At 45.3% G+C, this 12059-nt stretch overlaps 1 protein-coding gene across 1 annotated transcript; it reads right to left on the bottom strand.

Moving 5' to 3' along the window:
• Positions 1-10: 10 nt before the first annotated feature.
• Positions 11-6763, bottom strand: LOC109919758 (zinc finger protein 271-like). Its single transcript, XM_048621468.1, has 2 exons — positions 6724-6763; positions 11-2444 (listed from the first exon to the last, which is right to left on the bottom strand). Exon 2 carries the CDS (start codon positions 1999-2001, stop codon positions 619-621), a length of 1383 nt encoding a protein of 460 aa, XP_048477425.1. The 5' UTR covers positions 2002-2444; positions 6724-6763; the 3' UTR covers positions 11-618.
• Between the last annotated feature and the right edge of the window lie 5296 nt (positions 6764-12059).

Below are 12059 nucleotides of genomic sequence, written 5' to 3'. Positions count from 1 at the left end.
CCCCCAACCAAATACTGCACTGGAATGTCAGCTAGGACTTTTTGCACAATAGTCATGCAGGGAAACTTAAACCCATAACCTTCTGACTCAGAGAACAAGGTTGTAGGTTCAAGTTTAACATCGGATGTATTATTTCATGAACAAGGATGCAAGTTGTTACCAGGGCCACACAAGAACATAAAAATTAGGAGTAGGCAATTCATTCCATCGAGCCTGCTCTGCCATTTAATACAATCATGACTGATCTCATCTTGCTCTCAAATTCACTTGCTGCCTGCTCCCCATAACCCTTTAATCCTTTTCTAATTAAAAATTTGTCTATCTGAAAGTAATTGCTCAGGTCTTGGGTCCCTATACAAACATTCCCCACTGCCTTTTATTTGAAACAAACATGTTGTAAGATGAGCGGAGACATTATCCAGTTGATGTTTACACACTGGATTGATAAGGAAGCCAATCAGATCAATGGTCACAGTATGATATTTTTAGATGATTGCTTCAGTAAAACTTTGACAAAGATGCAACAATAACAAGCACATCAGTTGCAGCCAAGAATTAAAGCGAGGGTCAAAGGCATCACAAAGTTTCATTATAACCCTCATATTTGAAGGGTTACATTCATGTAAATGGCTTTTCAATGTGAATTAGTCGGTGTTGCATGAGAGTCGATGACTGTCTGAAGGTTTTCTCACAAACCTCACACTTGAAGGGTTTCTCCCCCGTGTGGATCCTCTGGTGGAGCAGGAGGTACCATGACCGCGAAAATGATTTGTTGCACACCTCACATGTGAATGGTTTCTCTCCTGTGTGAATGCGTTGGTGTACACGCAGGTTTGATGATCGTGAGAATGATTTGTCACACATCTTGCACGTGAATGGCTTCTCCCCTGTGTGTATTGTCTGATGTGTCAAGAGATTGGAGGATTGACTGAAAGCCACCTCACAGACCTCACACTTGAATGGTTTGTCCCCTGTGTGAATCCTCTGATGTCTCAGCAGCCTTGAAGATATCCGAAAAGCTTTATCACAAACTTCGCACTTGAAGGGTTTCTCGCCTGTGAATGTGTTCTCACCAGTGTGAATAAGTCGGTGTTGCATGAGGGTTGATAACTGTCCAAAGGTTTTGTCACAGACCTCACACTTGAAGGGTCTCTCCCCTGTATGAATCCTCCGATGTTTCAGAAGCCTCGTTGATATTGCAAAACCTTTTTTGCAGATTTCACACTTGAAGGGTTTCTCCCCTGTGTGGGTTGTCTGATGGACCAGGAGGCTTGATGAACATGTGAAGGCTTTGTCACACACTTCACATTTGAATGGTTTCTCTCCTGTGTGCACAGCACGGTGTACACGTAGGCATGTTAACTGCGGAAATGATTTGTCACATACCTCACACGTGAATGGTTTCTCCCCTGTGTGAACACGTTGGTGTGCACGGAGGCTTGACGACTGTGAAAATGATGTATCACACACATCACACGTGAATGGTTTCTCCCCTGTGTGAATGCGTTGATGTCTGCGGAAGGTGGATAAATCAGAGAATGATTTGTCACACACTTCACATGTGAATGGTTTCTCCCTGCTGTGAGTGCGTTGATGAGCACGGAGGGATGATGAGTGGGAGAACAATTTATTGCACACATCACATCTGAATGGCTTTTCCCCAGTGTGAATGCGTTCATGTTCGAGGAGGGTTGATATACGTGAGAACGATTTGTTGCACAGTTTGCACATGAATGGCTTCTCCCCCGTGTGAATGCGTTGGTGCGCACGGAGGGTCGATGAATGTGAGAATGATTTGTCACAAACCTCACAGGTGAATGGCTTCTCCCCTGTATGAATGCGTTGGTGTTCAAGCAGGGTCGATCTACGAGAGCATGTTTTGTCACATACTTCACATGTAAAAGGCTTTTCCCCAGAGTGGATATGTTTGTGGTCCTTGAGTGCTGATGACTCTGTGAAAACCTGGCCACATATGTCACACTTGAATGGTTCCGCCTCCATATTGCACAAAAGATACACCTTGTTAAGAAATTTTACGAGCCTGTGGAACCCTCCTCACACATCTCGCGCCTGACCAGTTCTCACCTGTAGGAATGAGTCATCAAGCTCAATGAACGATTGAAGCTGTCACCACACTTGGAGCCACTCACACTTCTTTCCAGCCTCACCCTGCCGATCACCCACAGATGAACTTCAGAAAGGTTGGTTCTGATGGAAGGCGCCACACCACTGACCAGTTTCAGATCTGTTGATGTGTCAGTGCTCCCCGACCCAACCAATTTCCAAATGATGGTTTCAATGCCCAACCTTCTCTGTGTTGAGCAGTGCTGCAAAAGGACTGGATGTCTTCCCACAGTTGTGCAGTTGTTCCTTGGGTGATGATCAGGATCTATCTGTGATGTCTATCCTCTCTGTATTCTCTGATTTAGTACAGTGCAATCCTTCTGTAAAACAGGGAAAGGGAACATGAGTGTGAATTTTCCCTATTTCAGTTGAAAGCTTTTGTCAAGTGAGGCTTCTGGTTCCCAATTTGCCATAGCTGAAGGGTAACTTTTCTCACCCAGTCTTCCACACTTCTCCTTATTGGTTACGCAACTGGTCTGTTGCGTGCCTTTCTCAAGGAATCACACAACCGGAGAGGTGGATGTGCTCACCATTGCAATGACCTTCCAGTGTTTATGCCACTGGTGCCCTAATGAAAGTTTTACCCCACTTCAGACACTCCAAAGCAAGAACTGGCCCTCATTCTGTGGAGTTTGACTGTTATCACCTCAGACATGGCCCAGTGGAAAGGAATCTGTCTCCCGCTTCACAGACAGGGACATGGAGGTGTTGCTGGATGGTGTGGTGGAGTGGAGGCAGTCCTTTTATATGTGGTGTACCAAAGGAGGCCACACAACCAGCCAAGCCAGTATGAACCCAAATTGCACCCTGTCTGGTGATGCATCCCAGGTGCAAAGGGACACCCAGCAGTACATGAAAAATATCAATAATCGACCCTGCTTGAACACCAACGCATTCATCCCATACTGCAACCCTCCCTACCCTCTGCGTTTCTTACTCCCTCGCTGGTGACACCTCACTGCCTCTCCTGCTTGTACACCACCACTAACTGCTCTTCCATCAATTTCAATAAGACTCAATTCCTCCCTTTGTCTCATTGTCAGAAAAGTGGTCCACCCCACTGGACTCATGTCTCCACAGCAACCTGCCTGTAATCCCTGGACTGATTACACTTCAGCTTCTTGCCAAGGCCCAGTACATGGACTGTGAGGACACAAATCCCTAAACTCTGATCCCTAAAGTATCTGACAGAATGTGATCAAAGCCGTGGACTAGAACAGTATAAGCCACTTGACTGATTGTGGCAGTATCTGTGCCTGACCTTCACCTCACTCAGGATTACTCCCATTTGACTTTCATATATGGCTATTTACTTGAAGCACATGCAGTGAGTTTGTCACGTAAGCTGCTGGAACATGCTGCAGATCTGACATTGAGTAAGCAGGGTGCTGCACAATGACAGGTCTCCCCTTGACTGTTCCGTGTTCCCCACTGTGACAAGCTGCCTGCCCCTCCCTCCACACTAAAAAAGCAATACAAGCCACAGAGAACATTAAAGATAATGAGTGCTAAGAAAGCAACATGACCCACATCGAGGCTGAAAGGCTGTAAGCCAGTGCTGAAGTCAGTGAATAGATGCTGAGAAAACAATATGAAGTGGAAAGAGGCTGGCAGCCTCCAATTAAGCACAAAATGAGTGAATACTAAGAAAGCAAGTCTACAGCCATAAGATAGACAATTATGTATGCAAGAGATGTATGCATATTGCTGTGCACAAAACCAAATGTGTTCCTGAGGCCCAAATGAAATCTTGAAAGTCTAAAGTAGTGTAAGTGTTGGTGCATGAGCAAGTGTGATGAAATGGTGGTTAGGTAATGCTGGCCCCATCGATGAAGGTTCAAAGTGGATGGTGACACTGGAACATTCAGGGATATTGTTGTGAGGAAGCATTTGGAAATGACTGGGACAAGGATTCAATGTGGTGCAGCCTGCAGGTACCCACTCAGATTTACATGTTGGGAATTTTCATTTCTCAGGGAAGGATAGGAAAATTAGAAGTGGCCTTTGAATAAAGCAACTTGGGCTTTACTGAGATGATTAAGAAAATTAAAATTAACAAGTTATCAAAAGTGTCAAGGAGTATGAATGATGTGTCACCAGCTGAACATCAAGTATACGTCTCAGAGGTTATCCCTTCACTTGCTTTTCAGCCTGTTGACAGTCCACTCACACCATTTGTACTAACCTTTGACACTCTTAATTACCTGGAATTATCTTGCAATGATCTCTCCGCCTATAAATTCTGTGCTTGTGCGCTTCCCTCCAATTCACCTGATGAAGGAGCAGCACTCTGAAAGCTTGTGATTTCAAGTAAACCTGTTGGACTATAACCTGGTGTCATGTGACTTCTGACTTTGTTCACCACAGTCCAACACCGGCACTTCCACATCATAGATCAGGTTGACAGTCAGAATCTTTTTCCCAGAGTAGAAATGTCTAATACTAGAGGGCATGCATTTAAGGTAAGGGGTAAAAATTCAAAGGAGATGTGAGCGTGGCAGGTGCCTGGACCATGCTGCCAAGGATGGTGGTGGAGACAGATACGATAGGGGCACTTAAGGGACTTTAAGCGCCTGAATAAGCAAGGAATGGAGGATATGGACCATGGGCATTCAGAAGGGATTAGTTTAACTTGGTGTCATGTTCGGCACAACATTGTGGGCCAAAGGGCCTGTTTCTATGCTGTACAGTTCTAGTTCTACGTTTATACAAGAGAAATGTTGATTGACTCACGATTTGGAATTTTCTCCCTTTGTTTTCCAAAATTATTTAAAGAAAACACACTGGGCAGGAGGTGTTATTGGCTGAGGAGAATATTGCTTCATTCTAGCTTTTTGAAAGTTTCTGATTTATTCTGGGAAATTAGACACATTGCACTCATGCAGACTGCAAAAATCAAATTCAGCTGTCAGCCACACCTCTGAGCAAAACAATCAAATCCAAACCTAGGCTTTTGGGAAAGGCCAAGGCTTTCTTGTAAAATCTTCGAAGAAGACATTGAAAGACTTTTAAATAAACGTGCCTGGAGTATGCCAGCCGAATTGCTATAGAGATTACAGAGATAGAGAGGGGTAAGGTCATGGAGGCATTAGAAAACAAAGCGGAGAACTGTAAAATTGAGATGCTTGTTGATCATGAAACGATGTAGATCAGTAAGCAGAGGGCTGTTTGGGAATGAGTCTTGTTGTCAGATAGGACCTGGAGGAGCTCAGGTTACATAGCAAGATGTAAGACCAGCTAGGAGAGCACTGGAATAGTTGAGTCCAGAGCCGATAAAGATATGGATGAGGATTTCATAAGCAGATGAGCTGAGGCAGAGTGTCACTGGTCTCTCCTGGATGGAATTTATACTGCTTTCTGTGCGCAAGGTCCCAGTTCATGACCATCATCAGAAAATGACAGTGACAGTCAGGGATGGTGATGGAGAACCACTCATAAAATCAGACACAATCACAGAATTGTCTGACACAAAAGGAGTGTGGCAGCCACACTGTCACACAATCTGTCTTTTGGGGCAAACAAGACCCCTCCTTTCCTCTCTGAGGTGAGGGTAAAAGATTCCATGGCACTACTTTGAACAACAGGGAGGTTACCTTTGGTGTCCTGGCTAATATTAGGCCCTCAATTAAAATTAACAAAAACAGATTAACTAGTCATTATCACATTGCTGTTTGTGGGAGCTTGCTGTGCACAAATCAGCTGCCACTTTCTCTGCACTATAACAGTGAACACATTCAAGAGCACTTTATTGGCTGGAAAGTGCCATGGGATGTCTGGTGGTCATGAAAGGCTCCATCCAAATGCATGCCTTGTTTGCAAAGAGACAAAACATCCCATCCCAAAATACAGAGAGAGCATTGGATACAGAGGGGTGACCTTATCGAGGTTTATGAAATAATGAGGGGCATGAACAGGGCGGAGAAGTCCAAAACTAAAGGACATAGGTTTAAGGTGAGGGGAAAGATTGTAAAAAAGACCTGAATGGTAACTTTTTCATGCAGAAGGTAGTGCATGCATGGAATATGCTGCCAGAGGAATTGGTGGAGGTGGGCACAATTACAACATTTAAAAGGCATTCTGGACGGGTACATGAATAGGTAGGGTTTTGGGGCATTTGGGCTAAATGTTGGCAAATGGGACCAGGTCAGATTGGGATGGCTGGTCAGCATAGGTAAGTTGCACAGAAAAATCTGTTTCTGTGCTGTATGAGTCCATAACTGACCATTCACAGTCCACAGGATAATAACCAGCTCGCAACACACACACACACAGACAACAGGAATTCAATAAGCATCCTCAGACACTCTGCACCTCCCAGATAATGACACCTCACCTTCTCATATTCAGGAATGAGCCATCAACAAAACTCAGCCTGGAAATCAGAAGGGAAATGCTTCCAACAAACACACTCAATATCCAACACACAGCTCCAGTCAAACAGTTCAGCACAAAGCACTGAGTAAACAGCTCTCTCAGCTGGATCTTCTCACACAGCATAAGGGACATTTCCACCCCTGACTGTCCACAGGATAGTCAGACTGCCTGAAGATTGGTGTTGATATTGGGATACAATTTGTATAAAAGCTGCTCTTCACTCACCACCTCCTCACTTGGTTTTCAGTCCCAATAGGAAGTGAACCAGCTCTGGAAGAGGAAGAGGGGTGAATGGGCAGAGTGGGTGGGCTCTCTGATTGACATCTCTCACAGTCAATCCAAATATTTCTGATGCAAGAGATAACAAGGTGGAGAGCTGGATGAACACAGCAGGCCAAGCAGCATCAGAGGAGCAGAAAGGCTGACGTTTCGGGCCGAGACCCTTCATCAGAAAAGGGGGAGGGGAAGGGGGTTCTGAAATAAATAGGGAGAGAGGGGGAGGCGGATAGAAGATGGATAGAGGAGAGGATAGGTGGAGAGGAAACAAACAGGTCGAAGAGGCGGAGATGGAGCCAGTAAAGGTGAGTGTAGGTAGGGAGTTAGGAAGGGGATAGGTCAGTCCAGGGAGGACGGACAGGTCAAGGGGACGGGATGAGGTTGGTCGGTAGGAGATGGAGGTGCGGCTTGAGGTGGGAGGAGGGGATAGGTGGGAGGAAGAACAGGTTAGGGAGGCAGGGACGAGCTGGACTGGTTTTGGGATGCGGTAGGGGGAGGGGAGATTTTGAAGCTTGTGAAATCTACATTGATACTATTGGGCTGCAGGGTTCCCAAGCGGAATATGAGTTGCTGTTCCTGCAACTTTCGGGTGGCATCGTTGTGGCACTGCAGGAGGCCCAGGATGGACATGTCGTCTGAGGAATGGGAGGGGGAGTTGAAATGGTTCGCGACTGGGAGGTGCAGTTGTTTATTGCGAACCGAGCGTAGGTGTTCTGCAAAACGGTCCCCGAGCCTCCACTTGGTTTCCCCGATGTAGAGGTAGCCACACCGGGTACAGCGGATTCTCCAGCATCTGCAGTTCCTACTATCTCTCCTCAGTGTATGCTGCATGAAATAGTGACATCAGCCACAGAAGAAAGGAATGGACCTTGTCCCTCACCAGCTGACCATCAACTCCCTCACCTTCCTGAATATGGGTGTGATGTCTATTTTCTTGACAATGAGAGCATTATGGCATGATCCACTGTGAATGAATTCACATGGAATATTCTCAGATGGCCATTACACATGACACGAAGGAGAGGAATTGTTTTCTGTTCAGGGAGCTCTGTGAGTTTCCTAGGATGACCTTCACCCTCTCCTCCTTCTCTCCCTCCCCTATCTTTTTCCAAGACGGCAGCCAGTGCTGATCAACAGGACAGGATGGTGCATATGGCGCTAATCACCGGGGCCCAGGAGAGGCTGGCGTAAATAGTACTGATAACTGGAGTCTGACAGAAGGCGGTACAAATGGTCCTGATCACTGAGAATGGGCAGAACAGATAATACTCATCGTTGGAGCATGGGAAAGGATGGTGCAGATGGTGCTGATGACCAGGATCTGGTAGAGAGCAGTGCAGATGGTGGTGATCACTGTGGTCTGGAAGAGGGTGGCGCATACGGTGCTGATCACAGGGATCTGGTGGAGAATGTTGCAGACAGTGCTAATCACTGGACTCTAGTGGAGAGCAGCGCAGATGATGCTGATCACTAGGATTTGGTGGTTCCTAGCAAAACTGGAATCAACAGGCATCAGAAGGCAAACTCTCTGCTGGTTAGAGTCATACGTGACGCATAGGAAGATGGCTATGATTGTCAGAGGTCAGTCATCTCAGCTCCAGGATATCTCTGCTGAACTTCCTCAGGGTAGTGTCCTTGGCTCAACCACCTTCAGCCTCCTCAACCAATAATAGAGTGGATATTCAACCCCAAATGCTTCCCTCCAACATAAGGTCAGAAGTGGGGATGTTTGCTGATGATTGCACAATGTTCAGCATCATCCACAACTCCTCAGATACTGAAACAGTTCATGTTCAAATGCAACAAGATCTGGACAATATTCAGGCTTGGGCTGACAACTGGCAAGTAACATTTGCATCACACAAATGCCAAGCTATCACCAATAAGAGATAATCTAATCACCAGCCGTTGATATTCAATGATGTTACTATCACTGAATCCTCCACTATCAACATCCTGGGTGTTACCATTAACCAGAAACTCAACTGGACTCACAAAAGCATAGTGGTTACAGGAGCAGGTCAGAGCTAGGAATACTGTGGCGAATAACTCACCTCCTGACTCCCCAACATCTGTCCATCAACAAGTCGCAAGTCAGGAGTGATGGAATACGCTCCACTTCCCTGGATGGTGCAGCTCCAACAACACTCAAGAAGCTTGACACCATCCAGGACAAAGCAGCCTGCTTGCCTAGTGACAATCCACAAGTATCCGCTTCCTCCACCACCAACACTCAGTCACAGCAGTATATACTATCTACACGATGCATTGCAGAAATTCACCAAAGATCCTAAGACAGCACCTTCCAACCCACGACCACTCCATTTATAAGGACAAGGGTAGCAGATACATGGGAACACCACCACCTTCAAGTTCATCTCCAACCTACTCACCATCCTAATTTGGAAATATATCGCCATTCCTTCATTGTTTCTGGGTTAAAATCCTGGAATTCCCTTCCTAAGGGCATTGTGGGTCAACCTACAGTGTGAGGACTGCAGCAGTTCAAGAAGGCAGCTCAACACCACCTTTTCAAGGGGAACTTGGGATGGGCAATAAAAATACTGGCCAGCCAGTGATGTCTACATCCCACAGGTGAAGGAAAAAATGAGTAAAATGTCTCCTCCCAGTGGAAAAAAAAAATTTGAGAAGAATAATCTATGAGTTTCATATATTTCTGAAATTTTCAGTGAAAGCGTCTTGTTTTTTTATTTTGTTTTGATCCCCTGCTTTGCAAATGTGCAATAATCTTGTGTATAGTTGCCTTCTACTTTCTTGTGATGTATCATCTTAACATTTTTCCTTCATTATTTGGTGCATATTTCCTTTATGAAGCTTGAGAGTCTATCCCCCCAGTTAATTTGTGATGATTTATCATGGTTCCTTTATCTTTCTCTTCTTTTCAGTCATGCCCTTTGTTAATATTTTATCAATAAAAGGCTGTTTAATTTCTCCTTCAGTTTAACTCAATTTAGTAATGTGTGTTGTTTGATCCTGGTGTCTTGTACAATACTTGTACAATAAGAATGTTTGAATACCATCCCTTATCAGTTATAGGCTTCAGTTTTATGGTTCCCAACTAGAGTTAACGTCTTACTTTTATAGTGAGTTGTGATAGTGTCATGTCTCTTTCCAGAGCTTCCTTTGTGTGATTACACAGTTGTTTATACCTTTTTGTTTTGTTTGTGCTGTGTGCTGATCCGTTAACTGAATAGCACATGCGTGTCCTGCCAAATTAGTTACACTTATTTCTCAATCAATCACTTATACTTTTAACCAAATATTGTTAAAACAAGACCTGGCGACTCCACAAGCACTTCCATTTTCAACCAATCTTGATTCCAACATGTGTATCAAACACCACGTTATAGCCTCCTCAACCAATATAGAGTGGATATTCAACCCCAAATGCTTCCTTCTGCATTGGTAGCATTTGTATCTGACCCCCCACACTGGGGAATAGCAGATTAGCACTCAATATGGAACAGTCTCTCACTGAGGACTTAGCTCCTTCAGCAAAGGAGGAGAGGGAGTTAGAGGAAATCATGTTTCCTTTTCCTGTTTTCCAGAAGGAACATACCGTACTACACCAGAGATTACAGACAGAGGTGATACACCACAGATAGATCCTGATCACCACCCAAGGAACAAGTGCACAACTGTGGGAGTAGAGAGCAATAAGTGAGGTTTTGCTCAGTTAGCACAATGACAAGTTTAAACCTCCACCTGATCTGCTGCTCAAAGTCACCTCCATTTCACCGGTCAGTTTCCCAAGCTTCAGGAAACTCATGTTACTCCAGAAATATTTGGGTTGACTGTGAGAGATGTCAATCAGAGAGTCCACCCACTCTGCCCATTCTCTCCTCTTCCTCTTCCAGAGCTTGTTCACTTTCTATAGGGACCGAAAACCAAATGCGGAGATGGTGAGTGAAGGAGCAGCTTTTATACAAATTGTATCCCATAATATCCACACCAATCTTTAGGCAGTCTGACTATCCTGTGGGTAATCAGGGTGAAAATGTCCCTTATGCCGTGTGAGAAGATCCAGCTGAGAGAGCTGTCTACTCAGTGCTTTGTGCTGAACTGTTTGACAGGAGCTGTGTGTTGGGATATTGAGTGTGTTTATTTCCCTTCTGATTTCCAGGCTGAATTTTGTTGATGGCTCATAACTAAATATAAATCATGAGCACATTCACACAGGGGAGAAACCATTCACAAGTGAGATGTGTGACAAGAACTTTGCACAGTTGTCAGGTCTGTTGAAGCATCGGCTCATTCACACAGGAAGGAAACTGTTCACGTGAGGTATGCAACAAATCATTTTTGCAGTCGTCGATGCTCCGTGAACACCAACATATTCAAACAGGGGAGAAACCATTCAGGTGTGAGGTGTGTGACAAATCATTCTCACAGTCAGGGAACCTCTACACACCAAAATATTCACACAGGGGAGAAACCGTTCAAATGCGAGGTATGTGACCAATCATTCTCAACATTAGTGGAACTCCGGAAACACCAAAGTGTTCACACACAGGAGAGACCACTCATGTGTAACATGTGCAACAATTCATTCACACAGTCAGAGAGCCTCTGCAGACACCAAAGTATCCGGACAGGGTAGAAACTGTTCAAATGTGAGGTGTGCGACAAATCAAGACTTCTGCTCCATCGGAGGATTCACACAGAAGAGAAACCATTCACATGCAAGGTGTGTGACAAATCATTTTGATATCATCGATGTATCAGAGAAAGAGTTGTGGGTGGGGGCTGGAATAGGAGTGGAACAAGGAATGTTCCACGTACCCCATGAAGAGACAGGCATAACTAGGGCCCATGAGGGTACCCATGGCAACCCCTCCTACCTGAAGAAAATGGGAGGAGTTATGAGCTTGGCCAAGCGGAGGAGGGTGGTGGTGGTTGGGGATGGTTCAGGTCTTTGCTCCAGGAAGAAGCGGAGAGTCCCAAAACCGTCCTGGTGGGGAATGGACGTGTAAAGGGATTGCATGTCCATGGTAAACAGGATGTGGCTGGAACTGGCAAACTGGAAGTTTTGAAACCGGCATAAGGCGTTAGAGGAATCATGGATGTATGTGGGTAAGGATTGGACCGGGGGGAGAAGACTGAGTCAAGGTAGGAAGAGATGAGTTCTGTGGGGCACAAGCAGGCTAAAACAATGGGTCTGCCCGGACAGTCCTGTTTGTGGATTTTAGGCAGGAGGTAGAAACGAGCTGTGCAGGGCTGGGGGACTATAAACTTGGAAGCAGAGTGGGGCAGATCACCAAATG

This window comes from Rhincodon typus, unplaced genomic scaffold (genome assembly GCF_021869965.1).
Source record: "Rhincodon typus isolate 14 unplaced genomic scaffold, sRhiTyp1.1 hic_rhity00000688, whole genome shotgun sequence".
NCBI classification, from domain to species: domain Eukaryota; kingdom Metazoa; phylum Chordata; class Chondrichthyes; order Orectolobiformes; family Rhincodontidae; genus Rhincodon; species Rhincodon typus.
The sequence above is the reverse complement of the archived record's forward strand: the minus strand, read 5'-3'. Positions and strand labels throughout refer to the sequence as shown.